This window comes from Pelobates fuscus, chromosome 12, assembly GCF_036172605.1.
Source record: "Pelobates fuscus isolate aPelFus1 chromosome 12, aPelFus1.pri, whole genome shotgun sequence".
NCBI lineage: Eukaryota > Metazoa > Chordata > Amphibia > Anura > Pelobatidae > Pelobates > Pelobates fuscus.
This window is the reverse complement of record NC_086328.1, coordinates 68,799,900-68,823,031: the sequence shown is the minus strand read 5'-3', so window position 1 is coordinate 68,823,031 and position 23,132 is coordinate 68,799,900. Positions and strand designations below refer to the sequence as shown.

The 23,132-nt window shown below is 42.5% G+C and overlaps 1 protein-coding gene across 1 annotated transcript in view; it reads right to left on the bottom strand.

Moving 5' to 3' along the window:
- Positions 1-23,132, bottom strand: part of LOC134578665 (C-signal-like) — a 114,808-nt gene that overhangs the window by 9,836 nt on the left and 81,840 nt on the right. The window contains exon 3 of the mRNA XM_063437649.1: positions 3,648-3,835. Coding sequence (XP_063293719.1) covers positions 3,648-3,835 — 188 coding nt within the window. The remainder of the gene's footprint in view (positions 1-3,647; positions 3,836-23,132) is intronic.

Below are 23,132 nucleotides of genomic sequence, written 5' to 3'. Positions count from 1 at the left end.
GTCATTTCAGCTGGGATCTGAGAGGTATTCACACCAAAGATGCGCTCAGACCCCAGCTATCTACCGAACGTTCGGTTATTTAAATGTACCGTATAAAGCTTATAAAAAGGATTTTAATGTGAATTGTCAGTTTTGCTACATGAGGGGATAATCCACTTAATCGTCCATTTTGGTGGGAGTATCCCTCTCGTGTAGCAATGCACCCTGGGAGAATTACACTGCATTATGGGAGAAATCCCCTGAAACTTCTGTCAGGAAACCCCTTGCATGGGGAACTGTATAAATATACAAGCCTGTGAATAAAGCCAGTGAGTTGACTCCCAAACTGTGTTTCGTCCGGTTATTGGGAGGATTGGGATATTGCCTTACTTTTCAGCGCTGACTGTGGATTTACCTGTGATACCAGCGGAGATCGTGGATTCTACTATTACACTCCGCTACAGGCACATCTGCATTTTATTGCTTACTTATTTTTCTCAGGTCTGAATCCATTACTGAACTTATTTTAACCACATGATGGTCTATGCCATCATGCAGTTCAGGGCTTTAATGCATAGTGACGGCAGTAAAAGTACCCGCAAGGGTTAAATCCCTGCTGGTACCAAAGAAAGCCAGTTATCTTTTTATGCCTGGGACTCGACTATCAGCTGGGGCCAGATTTATTGGAAGAAGACTGACCTATTCTTTGTTAGCAGAGCTCAAAGTGAGCGCTGCAATTAGGGATTTAAATCCCCATTGTTACAATGTGGTGTGAACAGGGTTAAATCCATGCTCATACCAGAAAACCCAGGTATCAATAGATAAACAGGGCTCCCCTCTGCCAGCTGTGGCCATTTGCAGTGGCCCTAGACTTTTTGATTAGCTGCATGAAAGTCAGCCCTGCATATAGCCCTTTAAATCCATAAGAACACTGCATCTGAGTGATCAAGCAGAAGTACAGTGATTCTCTCACTGGATCTGGTGATTGGGAGACTCCAGGGTCTGAACAACCCTGGTGTGTCCTCCTCAATACCTCAATGGCATTTTGATCAGTGCTGGGCTTGGTCAGTTGCACTGATTGCAATGGATTGGGCATACTGTATTCAATGTTAAAGTTATAAGGCTGTCATGCTGAAAATACACCCTGTTCCAAATTATTATGCAAATTATATTTTTCTAATTTTCCTAAATAATTGATGTGAATAACAGTCAGCATAATTTTCATGTTATCAACTATTAAGAGTACAATTCAAATTTTATTGAACAAACCTCCTAATGATAACAGTATTTTTTTTAAACATCAAAAACTTACAATGCACTGTTCCAAATTATTATTATACGCACAGTAAGTTTCAAAGCACTTTTAAAGGTTGTAAAGAACTGCAAATTGTCATTTGTTGTGTTTGCAGCATATTTACTGAAATCAAAAGCTATTTCAATCAAACTTATAACAACATTTTAACTTTTTAAACATTTTAACAGGTCATGTTACATTTTAACATAGGACCCCTTATTTGATAGCAGCTTCACAAGTCTTGCATCCATTAGATTTGTGAGTTTTTGGACAGTTTCTGCTTGAATTTGTTTGCAAGATGTCAGAATAGCCTCCCAGAGCCGCTGTTTGGATGTAAACTGCCTCCCACCCTCCTAGATCTTTTGCTTGAGGATGCTCCAAGGGTTCTTAATAGGATTGAGGTCAGTGGAGGATGAAGGCCACACCATGACTTTCTCTCCTTTTATCCCCATAGCAGCCATTGATGCAGATGTATTCTTTGCAGCATGAGATGGTGCATTGTCATGCATGAAGATGATTTTATTACGGAAAGCATAGTTCTTCCTTCTGTACCAGGGAAGAAAGTGGTCAGTCAGAAACTACACATACTTTGCAGAGGTCATCTTTACACCTTCGGGGACCCTAAAGGGGCCGACCAGCTCTCTTTCCATGATTCCGGCCCAAAACATGACTCCACCACCGCCTTGCTGACGTCGCAGCCTTGTTGGAACAGGGTGGCCGTCCACTCATCAGTGAACAGGACTGTTTGAAAATTAGTCTTCATGTATTTTTCTGCCCAATGCAGCCGTTTCTGCTTGTGAGCAGTGGTTAGTGGTGGCCAAATAGAAGGTTTATGCACAGTTGCAAGACTCTGGAGGACTCTACACCTTGATATCCGTGGGACTCCAGAGGCACCAGCAGCTTCAAATATCTGTTTGCTCCTATGTAATGGTATTTTAACAGCTGCTCTCTTGATCCGATGCATGGATCTGGCAGAAATCTTCCTCAATGTGCTTTTATCTGCACGAACCCGTCTGTGCTCTGAATCAGCCACAAATCTCTTAATAGTGAGATATGATCACGCTTAAGTTTTCGTGAAATATCTAATGTTTTCATACCTCATCCAAGGCATTGAACTATTTCACTCTTTTCGGCAGCAGAGAGATCCTTTTTCTTCCCCATATTGCATGAAAATGGTGCTCTGCGTAATAATGTGGAACACCCTCCTTTAGCAGTTTTTCCTTAAATTGGGCTCACCTGGCACTCTAATTATCACAGGCATCCGTGATTGTTTTCAGTGATCAAATGAGCCCTGAGACACAATGCCATCCATGAGTTAAACTGAAAAACAAAATATTTAATCTTTGTGACACTTAAATAGAATTTGCATAATAATTTGGAACAGGGTGTAGCCAGTAGATGGAAGCAACACAAAACTTTTAGCTTCAAATACCCTTCCAATATCAAGGGAAACCTTTGGGATTAGGTTTAAAGGGACAATATAGTCACCAGAACAACTACAGCTTAATGTAGTTGCTCTGGTGAGTATAATAGCTCCCTTCAGGAATTTTCACGTAAACACTGCCTTTTCAGAGAAAAGTGTCTATGTCCTTCAGAGAAAAGGTAGTGTTTACATTGCCTCTAGGGACACCTCCAAGAAGCCACTCCTTAGATGGCCACTGGGGGGGCTTCCTGGCTCAGGGCTGCACAGTAAGCAGCCCTGCCGTTCAGCTTCCCCACGCTTTGCATAAGGACGCTGAATTTTCCTCATAGAGAGGCACTGATTCAATGCATCTCTATGAGGAGGTGCTGATTGGCCAAAACAGTGTTTGTGCCTGCACGCCCCTCTCCCCCCTTGCCGATTTTAGCCGTTTCAATTCTATCCCCATGGGAAAACATTGGATTGGCTAGAATGGGCAGTTTTGATGATGTCACCAAGGGGGCGGGACCAGCGCCGACAAACCCATTGAGAGCTGAAAATAAGTTAATAATAATGTTTTAACACATTCTGAGGGGGTTAAGGGGGCAAGCCACATAAATTGTGTGTTTTCACTATAGGGTCAGGAATACGTTTATATTCCTGACCCTATAGTGATTCTTTAGGGATTAAGATCATGTTTAGAATAAATAGTAGGTTTAGCATTTCAGTTTATGCAGAATAGGGCCATTAAATTCATCTAATTTTTTTTTTCTTATTGTAAAAACTTAGTCATGTCTCTTGTATGGCACTGTAACCTCACAAATTATTGCCACAAGCATCGGGGGTATTGATTTCTTCAGAAGAGTTTGCTAAGCAAAATTCGAGGTGTTTGATCACAGTGGCACATATCATATTTTAGAAATGCGGAGTTAAATAGTAAGGAGTACATAAAAAATTTAACAAAGTGTCCCCTACCTGGCTCACTTGCATGGGACCAACTACATTAGTTTTGAATACATTTATCATGTCCTCAGAGTCCACATTATCAAGATTGACGTGCGACATGATGCCAGCATTGTTCAGCAAAAGATTCAACCCAGAGCCCTCCAGATGCTCTTCCACATTCTTCACAGCTTTCTTAATGCTGTCCGGGTTTGTGGCATCTGTAAGAACGAACATGTTTTTTGAGAAATTTAAAAATGTATTTTTGTTGGTTTAGCCAGATCATTAACCTGTTGCTCTTTGAGTGATTCAAAATAAATACATTTACCACTTAAAAATTATAGGTACCCGTATTTGCTAGAAAAAAATATATTTACCAAGTTGACATACACAAGAATCCTTGAATGGGTCAATATCAAGATGAATGAATTTTAGAGTGTCCTTCAACTAAATGGTCAAATCAGGCCACGTGCCAGTGGTTCTTTTGTTCTTGGGACCCAAATTATGAATGTGACACGGTGACCCATTCTTCAAATGTAATACTATTAACATTAAAATAAATGTTAGATAAATTGAAGCAGAACTCTCTCGGTTTATATAGTTACACAGGCTGAAAAGAGACATGTATCCATCTAGTTCAGCCTTCCTCACATCGTTTTTTTTCTGTTGAGCCAAAAGAAAGCAAAAACACAGTTTTAAACACTCCCAATTTTGCAACAAACTAGGAAAAAAAATAAATTTTGACCACAGAATGGCAGTCAGATTTATCCTTGGACCAAGAAGGTATTACCCTACAATTAAAAAATTATATCCTTGATCATATATGTTGCACTGGGATAAGCAGTGCTGGTACAGTTCATGTATGGGCATGCCCTTGTGGCCCTCATAATTAGTTTGTCTACCTATTTGGACACACTAAAATGACACAGAGAATCATTTCAGGGGCTTGACACAGCGGTCAAGAATCATTGCTACATATGGTAGAACACAAATTGTGTATTTTTCTTATATTGCTTCACTACTAGCATGTAACATACAGGAAAGTGAGCAGCCATGTTGGGTCAGACTCTACTGTTCTCTAAATAACTGCTGCTCAACCTAATTTGTTTGCTGCTGCAGTGTTACACAGAGCAATCGCAGCAGCAACGGTCCGAGAACAGTAGAGTCTGACCCAACATGGCTGCTCAGACAGAGAAAAAAAAAAGAAAGACAAATTAGAGAAAAAAAAAAAAACTTTGTATGTCATGTTAAAATAAATTACATTTCACCGAATTTTCACTTCTTGTTTACATTAAATGAAAGTTAAAGGATTAAAATCACATTGACTACTGTTTTTGACCATTCAGCTGCAATTACTAGATAACATGGTGTTACAATCTAATAAAGTCAGACTACTAGACATTAGACTTGGGCATTCGTTTTTGGACAAACACTGGTTTAGTTAGAATCTTCGGCATGTGCTCAGCAGGGGTTAAGTCAGACTGACACATAGCATAACAAGGCACAGAAACACAATAAATAAAACACAGACTCAGAAGTGTGCTGAAAAGGCAGTGGTCTTTTATTTAGTTTACAAATAATACAAGCATCACGTATTAACTTTATAACCAAACATCTCTGTTTTTTTAGCCCCCAGAGAATTAACCAAACATATCCGGTCTTTAAACCCCCAGAGATTTAACACATAACTCACCAGAGTTCCGCCCTATTAGCCAGAACTTAAACCAAATGATAACGAAACTCAGCTAGTCCACCCCCCCTTTAAATTAGGCAGGTGACGGGGGCGTGGCCTGGACGAGCATGGTACAGGACGCTCGGTAAAGGAGCTCCGCACCCCTGGCCGATAAAATAGCAACCAACAGCCCTAAAACGAGAGGTGATGGTCCGGAATAAGAAGCGATCAGTCTCGGGGACGGCGGCAGTCAGCTCCCCAAGGCAAAACACGGGACCGATGGATGAATACATCGCAACGTTATCGGACCTGCGAGGCCGCTCACACGCCGACAAAATGGCGCCGGCCTCTCCGAGCTCAGAGAGTACAGGGGAATCCCTGCCGAGCAGCGAACAAGCGGAAGCCCTAACGCTGATCCGAGCGGAGCTCACGCAGATCTCCGAGAGAATGCTGACCAAGGCAGACACGGGCACCCTGGTACGGGAAATGCGAGCGGCCCTGTGGGAGGAATTAGCAGGCCTACGCAAAGACCTGAGCGCATTGGAACAAAGGGTGGAGGAAGTGGAGGTGGCGGCCCGCGGAAGCGAGCAGCAACACAGGGCGGCGGAGGTGGCTGCGACCAGACAGGGGAATATGCTTCTTACCCTCCGCAGGCAAGTCGAAGACCTTGAAAACAGAAGCCAACGCAACAACATCCGCGGGCTGCCAGAGGCGTAGGCAGAACCGCTACAAGCCACACTGATAGCGCTATTTCGGCAAATACTGGGAGAAGAGGCACCCGATGAGCTTAAGCTGGAGCGCGTGCACAGAGCACTTGGGCCGATGCAGCAGGATGGAAGCCCCAGAGATGTGGTGTGCTGCCTGCACCTCTGCAACCTGAAAGAGAAGATCATGGCAACCGCCAGGGGTACGGCCACCATCCAGTTCCGTGGCTCCGACGTGTCCTTATACCACAACCTCTCTAGCCTGACTGTGGACGCCAGGTGAGCGCTGCGACCAGTCACCAGCACCCTCCGAGAAAAAAGGATCCCATACCGCTGGGGATTTCCGTTCAGCCTGCAGGTAAAACACGCCCACACATGGCTGACAGCTCGCTGGCCTGAAGAGGGCACTCAACCTACCGCAGCCCTGTGTCCGCAACCGGATCCTGGAGGAAGCGATAGCGGCACGGTGGGATCCCAAGGCCCCCATCCGAAACACGGACGCATCTATCAGTGGGAGAGCTCCCCCGAGGAGATAGGGAGGGCCAGACGGCCCAGAAGAATAGCTCGGTTCAAGCCGAGTCGGATTACAGGGAGACTGGTGAGTCAATATACACACAGGGGACGTGGGGACACTAGGGCCTACCGGACCACCCAGGTAGCTCTGGGCACACCTGGACTCTTGGGGTGGGATATGGAAGGGAAGCACTGACAAGGGGGTGGAAGGGTGACAAACAAGCCCGCAAAACAAACAATGATTATTATTATTTTTTTTTTCTCTTCCCGCATTGCTTAACTGGGAAGGCCCTGCACACCGGGGGAACGCAGGTCACAGCGGGCGGGCACCCCCCCCCCCGCATTTGGGCTGTCACAAAGTCAGACATATATAAACAAGCCCGGCATGGGGCACATGCACTTATCTGCACCACTGAGGGGAGGGAATGTGATCCACGTTGGGGAGGGGTGCAGGGTCTTTGGCGGGAAGGGACAATGGCCCAAGCAGAGGGCGATGCAATGAACAGCCATCTTGACGTGCCCTCCCCCCACTTGCAAAGCGGTAGGAGACGCAGAGGCATATGGGCGGCCTGGAGCGGGGCGGGACCTGGCCTGCTTGCCGGTAGCAGAGAAGATGGATTACTGCTACTTTCAGGACGCATCTATTTTCCCTGGGCTGCGATCAGCTCCCTCAACCGGGCCTGAAGGGCTTAATTAGGGATTGTAGGAGGTGTGCGGGGGGGGGGGAAAGGTCGGGACCCGGGAGTACCTAAGCATGGGACGGAGTGATATTGTTAGCTAGGATTGAGGGTTTGGTAGGCAACCATGCAAGGAGCCGCCCGACGGGGACCCCGGGGGCCCTGTCCCCGCAAGGGAGGGGGGGAACCAAGGGAGCCCTGCCAGCCACGACAGAGTAGTTACGAGGCCTGGAGGAGGGAGCGACTGGGGGCACTGTAGGCCGCACAGACCTACGATAGCAGACACTGAAGCGAGTGACCCATCCTGAGCAAGTGCACTAAGCAGTAGGTAGTCACCACAACCCAAAGGTCGCCCTGCACCGGAGGACCGGGCCCCGACCCCCTTCATTGCACCCCAACGACTGAGAATAGGGACCCATGCCCACCCTACCTACGATAAAGAGAGCCACAGGACCAGGAGATCCCCACCTGGGGTAACTTGGAAAGGGCCCGAAGGAGACCGTAGACCCCACCCTAACGACTTCCAGCTCTCCATACCAACGACGGACCACAAGTCGATACTGACACCCCGTACCAATGTTCAGCTTCCGGACATTTTTTGCCTCCTTAGCCATAACTACTTTTCGGCCAGGGGGGTGGGACAGGGAACCACACTACATACACGAAAACTGTAGACCCGCTCTCACTGAGAACACACCATAAACCTGCTTATCACCTGGCAGCAGGGTAAACAATAAACACAGCAGTTCCTGCACAGGTGCAGTCTAGGTCAGGCACCCACAGACGGACATCCTCCCCGAACTGGTAGAGGGAGTGCGGAACAACCCCTGGACGGGACCCTGCACGACGCCCCCACCACAGGTGTCAAGTCTACGTAAACCCCTTAACGGGTCTACACTCACGGCCAAACCCAGCCCCCTCCCAGTGTTGACCTGACACCGTTCTTTCCCTCCCCCATCCCAGCGCCCGTCATGGGATCGGGGTTCGCCCCTGTGCCTCTCCGGCTGTGGTCCAACAACGTCCGAGGTCTGAACGCTCCTGAACGGAGGTCACACCTGCTACGCACCCTGTGGACGGAACAGGTATCAATCGCGTTCCTACAGGAAACCCACTTCCGTGGGGACCGGGACCCGAACTTGAGAGACACCAGATACGCCCAGGGCTTCTTCGCAAACCACCAAACAGCCAAAAAAGCTGGAGTCGCAATATTGTTGGCAAGAAAAGGACTACAAGGCCCTACTGGACGTCAGGAAGACATTACGCGAAAGAGGAAACTGCAATATACTATCCGCCGGTCCCACCGCTTCTTTTATGAATACTCGGATAAATGCTGCCGCCTACTTGCCAGAATGCTCCAAAGGAGGAGGTACATGTGTCACATCACCAAAATCAGTACTAAAGAACAGACAACAACCCAGATGCCGGATAAAATAGTGGAATCCTTCCGGGATTTCTATGAGACCTTATACAACCTACCCACCGTGACTACCCCAGAATCGATACACCGTAGGGTATCGATTCTGGGGTAGTCACGGTGGGTAGGTTGTATAAGGTCTCATAGAAATCCCGGAAGGATTCCACTATTAATACTTGCGGGAGCATGTCACTAAGACGCTAAGCCAGGAGGCGGCAGAGGAGCTGGGAACGCCCATTTCGCTGGAGGAGCTACAGGCGGCACTGAAAGGATCAAAGCTTAACAAAGCCCCAGGTCCGGACGGATTGCCGGTCAAATATCTCAAGGAGTTTGGGGATGTGCTGCTGCCCAGATTCCTTACTGGCATTAACTCCCTACTGGAAGGAAGGACGCAGCGATGATAGCTGTCATCCCAAAGGAAGGCAAAGACCCAGCCAGCTGCTCCAGCTATAGACCGATCTCGCTTTTAAATGCGGATCTAAAGCTCTTCATGAAGATACTGGCCACCCGCATCGGTAGGCGCTCCCGGAACTGGTGGACCCCGACCAGGTTGGCTTCATCCCTGGCCGAGAGGCTAGGGACAACACCATACGTGCATTAAACATCATTCACGCCGCCGGAAGCTCCGCACAGAAGCTCGTGTTTCTCTCCACCGACGCGGAGAAGGCTTTTGCTCGGGTGGACTGGAGGTATATGGAGGCCACGCTACAGGCTATGGGTTTCGGACCGCACCTGATGACCTGGATTCTCTCCCTTTACACGACCCCAACCGCAAGGGTGCAGGTCAACGGCGCTCTCTCCGCTCCAGTACGAAACTTAAATACTTGGGGATATGGCTCTCTACGGACTTGACACAGCTCTACACACACAACTTTGCCCCAATGCTACTCACGCTGAAACACGACCTAACACGTTGGGCTGGCCTATGTGTGTCGTGGTTTGGCAGAATGAACGCTATTAAAATGAACCTCCTACCGCGCCTGCTGTACCTCTTCCAGACACTTCCGATACGAATCCCGACGTTGTTCTTCCGCACCATTGACACAGCCATCTCCGGATTCATATGGCAATCTAAGCCTCCCAGACTAAAGAGAGCTCAACTGCAGCAGACAAAAGCGCAAGGAGGAGTGGGACTCCCCTCAATTTTAACCTACTACAGGGCAACACACTTACACCGCATAGTGGACTGGCATGCACTGAAGACAGACAAAATATGGATACGCATGGAGCTGGTGCAGACGGAGGAGACACTCCTGGCGGCAGACACGGACCCACCCCTTCATAGGGGCGACACTGCAGACCTGGTACTCCATAAGAACCAAACTCTTGCTAACCACGACACCAGGGCCGCTGACCCCAATCACCCACAATACCCATGTAGCTGGGGGCCTCAAGCCACAGGATATCAAGACGCTTGGAGCAACGGATTTCACGCACATGCAACAATGGTGTACGGCAGACGCCCTCAAACAACTCCCAGACCTCATACCAGATAGAGCCCTGACGGGTCTAGAGAGATTCCGCTACTTCCAAATAAAGGCATACTACACCTCACATAGCGGACGATGCCTGTTTCACAGGAGCCTGACTGAGTTCGAGGAACTCTGCAGGGCCCACACGCACCTGAGCAGGGGTGTCTCCACACTATGCGCTCTGCAACAAACGGCAGTCCGCCCTGAACCCGCGAGATAAATGGCACGCTGGGAGGAAGCGACAGGAGTCACGCTTACGGAACAACAGTGGACGAAAATCCACATACTTACGCACCAAAGCTCTATGAGCTCAAAACACCAGGAGCTCAACTACAAATTGGTGACTGGATGGTATAGAACCCCTGAGCGGCTTCACCGGATGAACCGTGACGCCTCCGATCTATGCTGGAGATGCGAGGAGGCAGTATGGATGGACCTACACATTTGGTGGTCCTGTAGAAAAATAGTTCCGTATTGGACCCAGGTCCACACACAGATCAAGGAAATCCTGGATACCGACCTCCAGCTACAGCCACTTCAGATGCTCCTCCATCATACAGAGATGCCCATATCGAGATACAAAACAAATCAATCACTCACGAAACACCTACTAAACGCAGCCAAACTGCTCATCCCAGCCAGATGGCGCACCACACAGGCCCCTAACCGCCAACAGTGGATGGACAAGGTGGAAGAGATCCATGGGATGGAGACACTCACAGCATCCCTGAAGGGAACCACTGAACGATACCTGCAGACATGGACACCGTGGATCGACTTCATCTCCCGAAGAGGGAACTAGGACCACTACCCAGTGCACTTGACAGACGGAAACCAGGACGACCGGCTCTACCTAGGCCCCGAAGGTGGTGAATGGGACGCATGAAGAGGAAGGACGTGGACAGCCGCGGGTGGCACGTGGGGCCGCGCGCCTCTGCCCGGGTGGGCTCCTGGGGACACACACACACACACACACACACCCTTCCCTCCACACACCCATCTTACCCCACCTCCTTTTCAACCCCAACTTCTTGGCCGCCCTCCACACTTGCCCTATTACTGATGCACAACCAGTACATAGCCCTCCTAGCCAGTAACCTCACACAGTCAAAAACAGATCTCGATTCCTGGCAACTGCGCGGACGCAGGGACAACAGGAACACACCTGGACCCGAATCGGGTGCTGGGCTCGCTAAAGGAAGATCACCAGGCATATGGGGGCGCCACAGATGGCACACACCCCGAGACTAGATAGGGAAACAGGAGGCACAATGGGTCTTGCTGCTCCCCAGACTGACACTCGGCCAACAGATGACTTAGACGGGACGCACCGCGGGTGGGGGGGGGGGGACGGGGGCAACGGACATGACAACCTGAACGCGACAACTTTTGACACTGAGCCCTGGAACCCAGACACTAACGGGGAGACTGAGAAATAAAGTGATATGCGCACACAGAAAAAGCAAGTGTGAGTTTTACCTTTTACATAGGGTATTCTTGTATGTTCACACTACACACAGTATGTATCACCTATATACAGGTAAATAAAATACACATAGTGTAAACTGTAAAAAACCAAATATTGTTTTAAAAGCAGTGTATATCATCAAACTCACAATTTTCAGAGCCCATTTAAAGTTGGCTCTAGACTTATAGCGCTTTTCATCTCACTCTTGAGATATCCAATATAGGAAAAATGTATACATGTATAAGTATTTTATTCCAAAAGTATTTAAAATACAAAATATATATATAACGCGTTTCAACCTTTCAATAGGTCTTTCTCAAGTGCATATGGTTTTACAATGGGCTCAAAAGTCCTAATATATACCAAACAATTCAATAATTACCTTAATAATAATAAACATCTGTGAATATGCATGTCCAAATATGGTCACAGCCGGAAGTGTTATGCCACACTCAATATGGCTACACTTCCGTCTGTGTACCTCTATCTCCAGCCCTCCCCCACATGTCCGATATTACATTCAGCCATATCGGTCCGTGTAGCTCCAATTGGTCATCTCTTCGGTCCTCTTTTCGTCACGTCATTTCCTTTAGTGACGTCGTGGTGCAGTCCGATACGTCATTTCCGGTTATAGTTTTTCCGGTCTATCGTGATCTTTCAGTCAATTTCGGCGTGTGAATGTCCATCATTAAGAAGGGCAAATTGCCAATAGTTCATATTGCACAACAGTAAAAAAGACAAACATCAAAAGGAAGGGGAAAAGATATATTAGAGTTGGAAAAAAAAGGGAAGGTATTCATATTGGGCATCAGTGTAACATTTAGAAAATAAACAACAGGATGAATAAACATATCCCAAGGAGATTCTTAATAGTAAAAAATACCACCATTAAAGGAATATTACCCCCTCTATCTAAAAGTACCATTTCTAAAAAGATATATATACAAAATATGTGTACAAATATTCTCTATCATAAAATGTTATTGATCTCAAAATCAATGTTGAGACCCAAAGGAGATAAGGTGCGTATTTCAAAAATCCACTTTACTTCTTGGGTACTTAATTTTTGGGGAGATCCCCTCATCTCCAATGGGAATCTATTTTATCTATAGCAAAGAAATTTAAAAAGCTAATGTCTGAGCTGTGTTTTTCTAAAAAGTGCTTAGACACACTGTGGCTTATAAAACCTTTTTTAATATTTCTAACATGTTCACTTATCCGTACTTTTAGTGGCCTCGATGTTTTACCCACGAATTGAAGGCCACATGTGCAATTTAGTAGATATATTAAATTTTTTGAGTGACATGTGATCATAGGTTTAATTTTAAATTCTTTTTTAGTACTAAAAGATTTAGAAGCCATTACATTTTTCTCTTTTTTATCTGTGCTCTTGCACGCATTGCACATCCCACAGTGATAAAAGCCATGTTGCGTTTTTGACCAATTACCGTATATACTCGAGTATAAGCCGACCCGAATATAAGCCGAGGCCCCTAATTTTTCCCCAAAAAACTGGGAAAACTTATTGACTCGAGTATAAGACTAGGGTGGGAAATGCAGCAGCTACTGGTAAATTTCTAAATAAAATTAGATCCTAAAAAAAATATATTAATTGAATATTTATTTACAGTGTGTGTATAATGAATGCAGTGTGTGCGTATGAGTGCAGCGTGTGTGTGTATGAGTGCAGCGTGTGTGTGTATGAGTGCAGCGTGTGTGTATGAGTGCAGCGTGTGTGTATGAGTGCAGTGTGTGTATGAGTGCAGTGTGTGTATGAGTGCAGCGTGTGTGTGTATGAATGCAGTGTGTGTGTATGAGTGCAGTGTGTGTATGAATGCAGTGTATGAATGCAGTGTGTGCAGGGCCGGTGCAAGGATATTTGCCCCCCCCATATGTCCTGACCTCCCCTCCTCCTCCCTCAGTGGTCCTTACCTCCCCACCCCCGTGTTCCTTCACCCCCCTCCCCCAGTGGTCCTGACTCACCCCTCCCCTAGTGGTCCTTACTTCCCCCTCCCCTCCCCTAGTGGTCCTTACTTCCCCCTCCCCTCCCCTAGTGGTCCTTATCCCCCCCTCCCTCCCCTAGTGGTCCTTATCCCCCCCCTCCCTCCCATAGTGGTCCTTATCCCCCCCTCCCTTCCTCCCATAGTGGTCCTTATCCCCCCTCCCTCCCATAGTGTTCCTTTTCTCCCCCCCTCCCTCCCATAGTGGTCCTTATCCCACCCCCCCCCTCCGATAGTGGTCCTTATCCCCCCCTCCCTTCCATAGTGGTATAGTGGTCCTTATCCCACCCCCTCCCTCCCATAGTGGTCCTTATACCCCCCCCCCCTCCCACAGTGGTCCTTATACCCCCTTTTTTTTTATTATTATTTTTTTTTATTATTATTTCTTATTTTATTTATTTTTCGTCCCCCTCCCTGCTTGATACATGGAAGGGAGGGGGGCTCTCCTTCCCTGGTGGTCCAGTGGCAGTTCAGTGGGGGGGAGAGGGGGGCTGGCAGAGCTGTACTTACCTTTCCTGCAGCTCCTGTCAGCTCTCTCCTCCTCTGCGCCGTCCGTGCAGCTCCTTCTATCAGCTCACACTGTAAGTCTCGCGAGAGCCGCGGCTCTCGCGAGATTTACACTGGGAGCTGACCGAGGTGCTGAACGGACGGCGCGGAGGAGGAGAGAGCTGACAGGAGCTGCAGGAAAGGTAAGTACAGCTCTGCCAGCCCCCCTCTCCCCCGGTCTGTATTATGGCAATGTAAATTGCCATAATACAGACCTTGACTCGAGTATAAGCCGAGTTGGGGTTTTTCAGCCCAAAAAATGGGCTGAAAAACTCGGCTTATACTCGAGTATATACGGTAGTTAAAAAATTACTATAATTTTGAGGTGTAGGTTCTAAAAAGCTTCTAGTTAAAATTTGCTTAAAATTCCTTGCTCCTCTAAAAATAAATCTGGGTTTTGGACCTAAAAAATCATGTATTTCCTCATCCTGACATAGGATGTTCCAATTTTTGTTAATAATCTTTTTGATCACCCCAACATTGCTGGAGTAGTCAAAAATAAAAGGGATCTGTTCCCTTCTATCAGTTGGCACATCAGGTTTTTTCTTATACTTCAGAAGGGGGGACCTGTTTAATGCAGATATTTCTTGGATCTGAGTATCTAGAACTTTCTTATCGTATCCTTTTTGTATAAATTGTTTCTTTAGCAGGCATGCCTGGTCTGCAAAGTCTTGTTGCTTTGTGCAGTTCCTGCGCAGCCTAAGGAATTGTCCCCTGGGGATATTTGACAGTCATGGTTTGTGGTGACAGCTGTCGACCTCAATATAGCTGTTAATATCGACTTGTTTAAAAAAAGTGCGAGTGGTTAAAACACCATCACAAACATAAATATTAAGATCTAAAAAGTCAATGCTTGTGTTACTCACACTTTTCGTTAAACGAATCCCCCAATCATTTTGATTGAGAGAATTAAAAAAAGTGCTAAAAAGGTCACCAGACCCCTTCCAAATTATAAAAATATCGTCGATATATCTTTTGTATAGGACCAGGTTCGCACCAAAGCCATGCTCTTGATAAATAAAAGTACGTTCCCAAAAGGCCATAAAAAGGTTGGCATAGCTCGGTGCGAACCTGGTCCCCTAACGGGGAGACGACCAGTAGTGGACCTGGAATTATAGCGACCCACTCGAAACAGGGTCAAGACCCCCTAAAACTATTAGAACGGACACTAGGTCACCCCTAATCCCAGAACGCACGCCATAAGTGCTTCAATGGGCACTAGACAGGCAAGAGAAGCCACCCACCGCGTAATCCGGTTATACGTTACGCGATCTATAGCATTTACTCGATATTCTTGTAATACTGTTGAAGAATCTTGATTAGACAATAGCGGTAAAAGATAAGATCAAGCATATTGTTAAGATTTTCTGAATTACGAAGTTACAACTGTTGTATTATTACATTCACGCTACCTTATGACAAAATGATAAAATGAAAAATAAAGATTGTCAAAAAAATTAAAAAAATTAGGCAGGTGACCTCAACCCCAATAAAAGACAAGTGGTTTGCACGCTGTGCAATCAGAGCCTGAAGCGAGGCATACACGTGCTAAACCTGAGCACAACCTGCATGACCAGGCATCTACATGCAAAGCACGAGCTGCAGTGGAGTAAGCACATCAAAAACCAAGAAAGGTCTCAGGCTCCTCCCGCTTCCTCTTCTGCTGTCTCAGCCTCTTCCTCCACCTCTGGAGTGACAGTGGCACCTGCCACCCCGCAAACAGAGGATGTGGCAGGAACGCCACCACGTCCGCCACCGTCCCCAAGCATCTCCACACTGTCCCATGGAAGCGTTCAGCTGTCCATCTCCCAAACACTGGAGAGAAAGAGGAAGTACGCCCCGACCCACCCGCGATCCATGGCCCTGAATGCCAGCATTTCAAAATTCATGGCCTTTGAAATGCTGTCATTCCGTCTGGTGGAGACGGACAGTTTTAAAATCCTGATGGCGGTGGCTGTCCCACAGTACGAGGTTCCCAGCCGCCGCTACTTTTCCAGGCGAGCCATCCCTTCCCTGCACAACCAATTGGCGGACAAAATCAGGTGTGCACTGCGCAACTCCATCAGTGGCAAGGTCCACTTCCACCTACACCACCATGGTCACCACCTCCTCAACCTATGGGTCACTTAGTATAAACTATGTACACAATAGCAGAGGTCTGTGAAGGCCTTTTCTTTTTTTTTTTTTAATCATGTTTATTACACAAAAACATTTTTTAATAGTTACAAACATACATTATGTTGAGAGGCATTTAAAAAGACAAAGATAAAGAGTATATCGAAATGGCATTATGATTGACAGTCTAATCAGTCTTCATATATATTTATATCAAATGATAATCATATCACAATTAGTCATAAAAAATCGTCCAATAAACAACCTTCCAAGAAATATACCAGCAATCATACAAGCATTCATACATTCAGATTGAGAAATAGATAAATCTGTACAACATTGCAAATCAAAGGTATTATAGAAACATACATATAATCCTAAAATGGTATAGGCAATAAGCAATCGAAAAAATAAGCATCATATTGTCTTTTAATCACTCTAGATCCTAAGTAGTATTGTTAACAATAGTAATCGTCTAAAATGGTCACATTACTAAATATAAAGCGTTATGTGGCTTTCCAAAATGACATCAACAGTGAATGCATCTCATATATTGATTGTATACTTCAAATGCTCTTATCTTTTCTATCTATTTTCATCCATATATTGATGTAAATTTGTCTAGTCATATTTTATATATACCTTTCTTATGCATTAAACTTGAAGTGTTATTTATAAGATTACTTTCCATCGAAAGTTGGAATTTGATTTCGTTAATAAGATGCTTTTTTTGAAAGGGAATAGATGATTTCCAGTTTCTGGCAATTAAAATTTTGGCAACAAAAAGCAATGTGATGCTATACATCTAAACTCTAGTGATTGATGATTCAATTTGTAATGTTACAGAGCTAAGGCTGGATTTGGATCTAATTTATACAAAATATCAAACAATGTTTTCACAATCGGACATTTCCACCATATATGTATATATGACCCTACATAAGAGCCGCATCTCCAACATGTATTCTGCAGATGTGGAAACATCTTAGCTATTCTAGAAGGAGTATAATACCATTTATATACCAATTTAAATTGACATTCAACCAAGTTTAGGCCATGCACGCATTTTGTCAAATGTGAAATTGAAGAGCACCATTCCCTTTCTGATATTTCTATATCTAGTTCTTGTTCCCAGAACTCTATTATTTTAATGGGTATATTAAGTGATTCTTTTAACATAGAGTTCGATTGTGATGTAACTTTTTTTATAGATCTATAACAAAACATTGTTTCTAAATGTTTAGAAATTGAAGATAGATCATCAATAATAGAAGAATGGTATATATACTGTTTAATTCGTAGATATGTAAAGATTTCTCTAGGTGGTAATTTGTAAATATCTACAATCTGTTGAAAAGACATTAATCTATTATCGAGTATAATATCAGATATAATATCTATACCATGGTTAGTCCAACTGTTTAATGATAGATCCATTACATTTTGTTCAATTACAGCCCAAGAACAAGTCTTTGGAATCTTGTTTGCATAGCCCAGGATTTTTTTTAATTTCTTGCCAAGTTGTTAATAATTGGCTAAGTACAGTTGATTCAATCTGGGTAAAAAATTTAGATTTGACCTGAAGTTCTTTCCACATCAAAAATTGCAATTTGTTAGGCATAGCGGCCTGAGATTCTAGTATATACCAAGGTTCATCAATAAATTGTGGATCTTGAAGGAGATAAATGTGTCTTATAATATTTGCATAGTAAGTATTAATTATATTAGGGAAGTTTAAACCCCCATTCGTCAGTCTTCTTGTCAGTATTTTAGTACTAATTCTCGTTTTTTTGTTTTTCCATATAAACTTAGAGAAAGAGGACTGAATCATATTTAACCAGATCTTTGATGCCTTTAAAGGCACCATAGAAAAAAAATAGGACCACTGAGGTAATATATATGAGTTTATGATATTAATCCAGCCTATCCAAGTGGTCTCCAGATTTTTCCATTTTTGTAATTTGTAATTCGTATCTTTAATCAATCTAAGAAGATTTATCTCCATTATATTATCTATACATACAGGTATAACAATCCCTAAATATTCTATTTCCTTATTAGTCCAGATAAAATTGTATGAATCCGATAATATCTTAACCGAGTTATCTGATAGATTAATATACATGGCAACAGATTTCGAGATATTTAACTTAAAATTAGAAACCAAACTATAAGATTCAATTTCCTGCATAAGGAAGGGCAAAGATAACTCTGGAGAAGCAAGTGTAAGCAAAGCGTCATCCGCATAAAGATATATTTTTGTTTCTGTATGTCTAATAGGAAATCCTTTGATGTTAGGGTTATTCCTTATACTAATAGCCAGGGGTTCCAAGGTAAGAATATTAAAAAAGAGGAGATAATGGACACCCCTGTCTAGTACCATTTCCCAGGGGGAACCATCCTGCTAGAATATTCGGTCCTACTGTCCTAGCAGAAGTGTTAGAGTATAGTGCCATGATTGCATTGCTAATTCTGATTTTGAAACCAAAAGCCCTCAACACCTCGTTAAGATATCCCCACCCGACCCTGTCGAACGCTTTCTCGGCATCCAAAGACAGGGCCAGGAGGGGGATATCATGTCTATGGGCCATATCCAATATATTTATAAGTCTTCTAGTATTATTAGTAGACGTACGGCCAGGTACAAACTCAATTTGATCTTGGTGGATCAGTTTATCAATAACAACTTTAATTCTGGAGGCAATAATTGCAGAATAAATCTTCATGTCCATATTTATTAAAGCTATGGGTCTATAGATTTTTGGGTCGTTAGGATCTTTATTGGGCTTTAAGGTAGGAACTATATTAGACTGGAGTAGTTCACCGGGGATTGAATTGTTTTCAGTAATCTCATTAAACATGTCCTTTAGAGGATTGACCAATACAGAGATCATATGTTTATAAAATGCATTTGTAAAACCATCCAGGCCGGGGTTTTTATTCCAGGGTAATTTTTCAATTTGATGTTGAACTTCATCATATGTAACTGGGGCGTTTAAAAACGTTAATTCTTGCAGAGAAATTTTTGGAATTGGGATATTTTCAAGATATTTTTGAACTTCTGTGTAAGAGGGACTATCCTTAAGATTATATAGTTGTTCGTAGTATAAGTTGAATTTTTCACCTATTTGTGTTGGTGTTGAGTATATATTATCTCCATCAATTAATTTTTCCACTCTATTTTTCGCCTGGTGCAATTGTAATCTTTTTGTAAGATTTTTAGAGGCTCTATTTCCCGTATGATAATGGTTTAATTTGAATTTGTTAATATTTATTTTAATTCTCTGTTCTTCTTTAGAATTTATTAAATTTTTCATTTGTTTTAATAAAGCTCTTGATTCAGCAGTAGTTTGTTTTTTATTTATATTGGAGAGTCTATAAAATTCTATATATAAATCTGCCAGAGACTCTCCATTATTTCTCTTGAAAATATGCCCCATTTTAATCAAGTAACCTCTTGTCACAACTTTTTGTGTGCACCAATTAGTCGCACAAGAAGTATCCTGAGAAGGATTTTCTTCGAGGAAGTAAGTTATTAAAGACGTCAAATCTATTCTATGCTTTTCATTTTCAATTAGTAAATTATTAAATCGCCAGGTGGAAATTCCTGGGTGGGTTATACCCCCTAATTCCAATATTAAAAAAACTATGATCGGCCCATAAATGTTCCTTAATTTTGACTGTTTGAACAGTTTTTAAGGAATTTGCGTTAGTTAAACATAGATCAATCCTAGAATAAGAACTATGGGTATTAGAGTAATGAGTGTAATCTCTCTCCAGGGGATTATAAGTACGCCACACATCGAAAAGATTGTATAGTTTACATATATTCTTAAATCTTTTAGCTGGTTTATATATTCTTTTATCTATACCGGTCGATGTTTGGGAATGTTTATCTAAGTTAGGATTTAATACACAATTAAAATCTCCGGCAATGATCAGAATTCCTTTGGAGATTGTAACTACCTTAGCCATAATCTGTGAGAAAGTAGTCATTGGGTTAACATTAGGCAAAAACAAATTCACCAAGGTATATATCTTATTGTTAATATTACAAATTAGAATAATATATCTAGCTTCTTTATCCAATTCACAGTGAACTATTTCCAGTCCAAGATCATTCCTTAATATAATTGCAACACCCCTTTTTTTTTATCAGCCATAGAAGCGTGGATAATTTTTGGATATATAGTGCCTCCCCACTTTTGTTGAGAGTTTCTAAGCCAATGAGATTCTTGAATAAATGCAATTTGAATTTTATCTTGGATTAAAGAATGGTACAATCTATTCCTCTTACTGTTCGTGTTTAAACCCTGAACATTAGAGGACAGTATTCTTAACATATGTATATTTCAAAATTTAAATGGCCTCTTTTCTCAATCTGATAAACAGTCACACAACAAATCACACATACTTTTCGGGAGGGGCAGGCCAATTCAGGTCTGACACCTCCCAAAAATACCTCATTCCTTCGGAAAAAAATTCCAACATATCCGTTTGAGCTCATGATGCTCACTGGAATAAATGTAGAAAAACTACATAAAGAGGGGAAGGTTATGCAGAAAGGAGAAAAAAAAATATATATATATATATATATATATATATATTTATATACATATGCTCTTAAGGCCTTTAGTGCGCAGCCTCCTGTATATAGAATTATACCAGAATTTAACAGAAAATTCAAAAGGCATTAAAAATATAAAATAAACTAATTATTATCATAAATATCGCCATAATATATAGCCTTGCATGCATATTTTCGAATCAATTGTTGTAAAGACAACACTTGCTATATGTAAAATGTGTTTATCTGTACTTCAATTGGTGTATTATAGAGTGTATATAATACTAGTTACTAAGTGTGTGCATTATAGAATGTGTAGCCGTGCATAAGATATATCTATAATTTCAATTGTAAGTTATATTTGTATTAGTAAACATATTAAAGAGAATATATATATATTCTCTTGTGACTACCAGTGCTCATCCTGTATAAAGGAGAATAATTCCAAAATTCAACCGGAAATTTGAAGAAAAAGATTAGAAAAATATAAAGTGAACTAAGTAATTATTTTTAAGTGTCAATATAGTATAAACCCTTACATGCTTGTTTATCAAATTTAACAGTGTAGAAACAGAACTTACACTATAAGGAGTGCATATATTTGTCATTCTATTAGTATAGTGTGCGGTACAATTAATCCTAATTATTTAATGAGTGATGGATATAGTATATAGCCATAGATAAGATGTATCCCTAGTATCTATGTTTTAGATTTAAATAGCACTGAAGAGCAATAAGAAGTAGAAATTGGAATTATATAACCATAAAAAAAAAAAAAAAAAAAAAAAATTACCCAGGCCCCATTTGAGGCACTCTTTAACCTAATCAGTTGTCAGTTTCTTTAGTTTTAACCATTGTAGAAGATTTGTGTTGGAGTCAAATGTCTCTCTAATGCCTTCAAAAGTAAGGGCAATTTTTACTGGCAATAACCATTTATATCTAATGTCTTTATTTCTAAGGATTTGAGTAGAAGCTGAAAAGGATTTGCTTTTCAATCTTGTGGCATATGATAAGTCTTGAAAAACCTGGATTCTTTGAAATTGTCCCGTTGTTATCATATTAGATCTTGATTGACGCAATACTTTATCTTTGAATTCAGAGGAAAAAAAAGAGACAATAATGTCACTTGGTATATCTGATTGTAGTGCTTTCGGTTTATTAAGCCGATAGCAACGGTTTATAAAGTGATCTTGTTCATTAAAGTGAATATTCAATGCTTGGAAGTATTGGTATAAATCCTGTTTTAAATTTTCCTGTGAACCTGTTTCCGGAAAATTTCGAATTCGTAAATTATTGCGGCTACTTCTATCTTCAATTTCATTTAATTTGAACTCAAATTCTTGGATCTTCTGTTGCATTTTTTGATTATCTTCTTTGAGAATATTTATGTGACCTATATGTGTAGGTCAATTGTAGCAATTTTATCCTCAAAATTTTGAAATCTGATCACAAGTGTTTGTATTTCAAGTTTAATTTCAGATTTAATTTCTGCAGTATTTATCATTAAGATGTTTTTAATTTCAACCAAATTCTTCTTCAAACTTTCTTGAAATTGAAAGACAGTAATCCAATCTTTAGTATTCTCTTCACTCAGGGTACTTCCCTCAGATATCAGTGATTCTTCCATAGTTAATTTGTGGTCTTTAATCTTGTCTTTCTGTTGTTGTGGAGAGAAATATGTGGACATGGATTTATCTTGGATGGGATCTTTTTTATCCTTCTTTGGAGGAAATTTTGGCTTCATGGTTCTTTCTTGTAGCCATATTGAAATTGCTGCTTAGTTAATACAGCCCTCTTAATTGGTTGTATAAAATTTCAGATTTTAAGGTTATTGAGGGTATCTATTGAGCATTTAGCGATTTTATCGTTATATGCTGTTTGTTATATCGGTTGAAAAGAGTTGGCAAGATAACAGAATTTCGCTGAATATAGATGTATCACAAGTTTAAGTTTTCATGAATTGTATAGACTCTTACATGTCATCGACAAAGAATATAACATTTAGGTCTATTATTGCAGACATGAATAATATGAAATGATCCACTTATCTTTTATTTTTCATCCTTTGTGTCACAATTCCGGGAACCCAACACGCTAACAGACACACACACACACAGAAAAGGTGCCGTACCGGACCTTAGAGTGGCCGGGCTAAGCACACACAGAATAGTCAGGAGACAAGCCGAGTCAGGGGAACCAGAAAACAGGATAACGATAAACAAGCCGAGGTCAAAGGGTAGGAGAAAGTCACAAAGTCAGATTAACAAGCCAGAGAGTACGTAACCAGAAATCACAAGTTCAGAATCAATACTATACAGCAAAGACCACAACAGGGCAGGGAGGAACAGGAAAGGTGAGTATAAATACCCT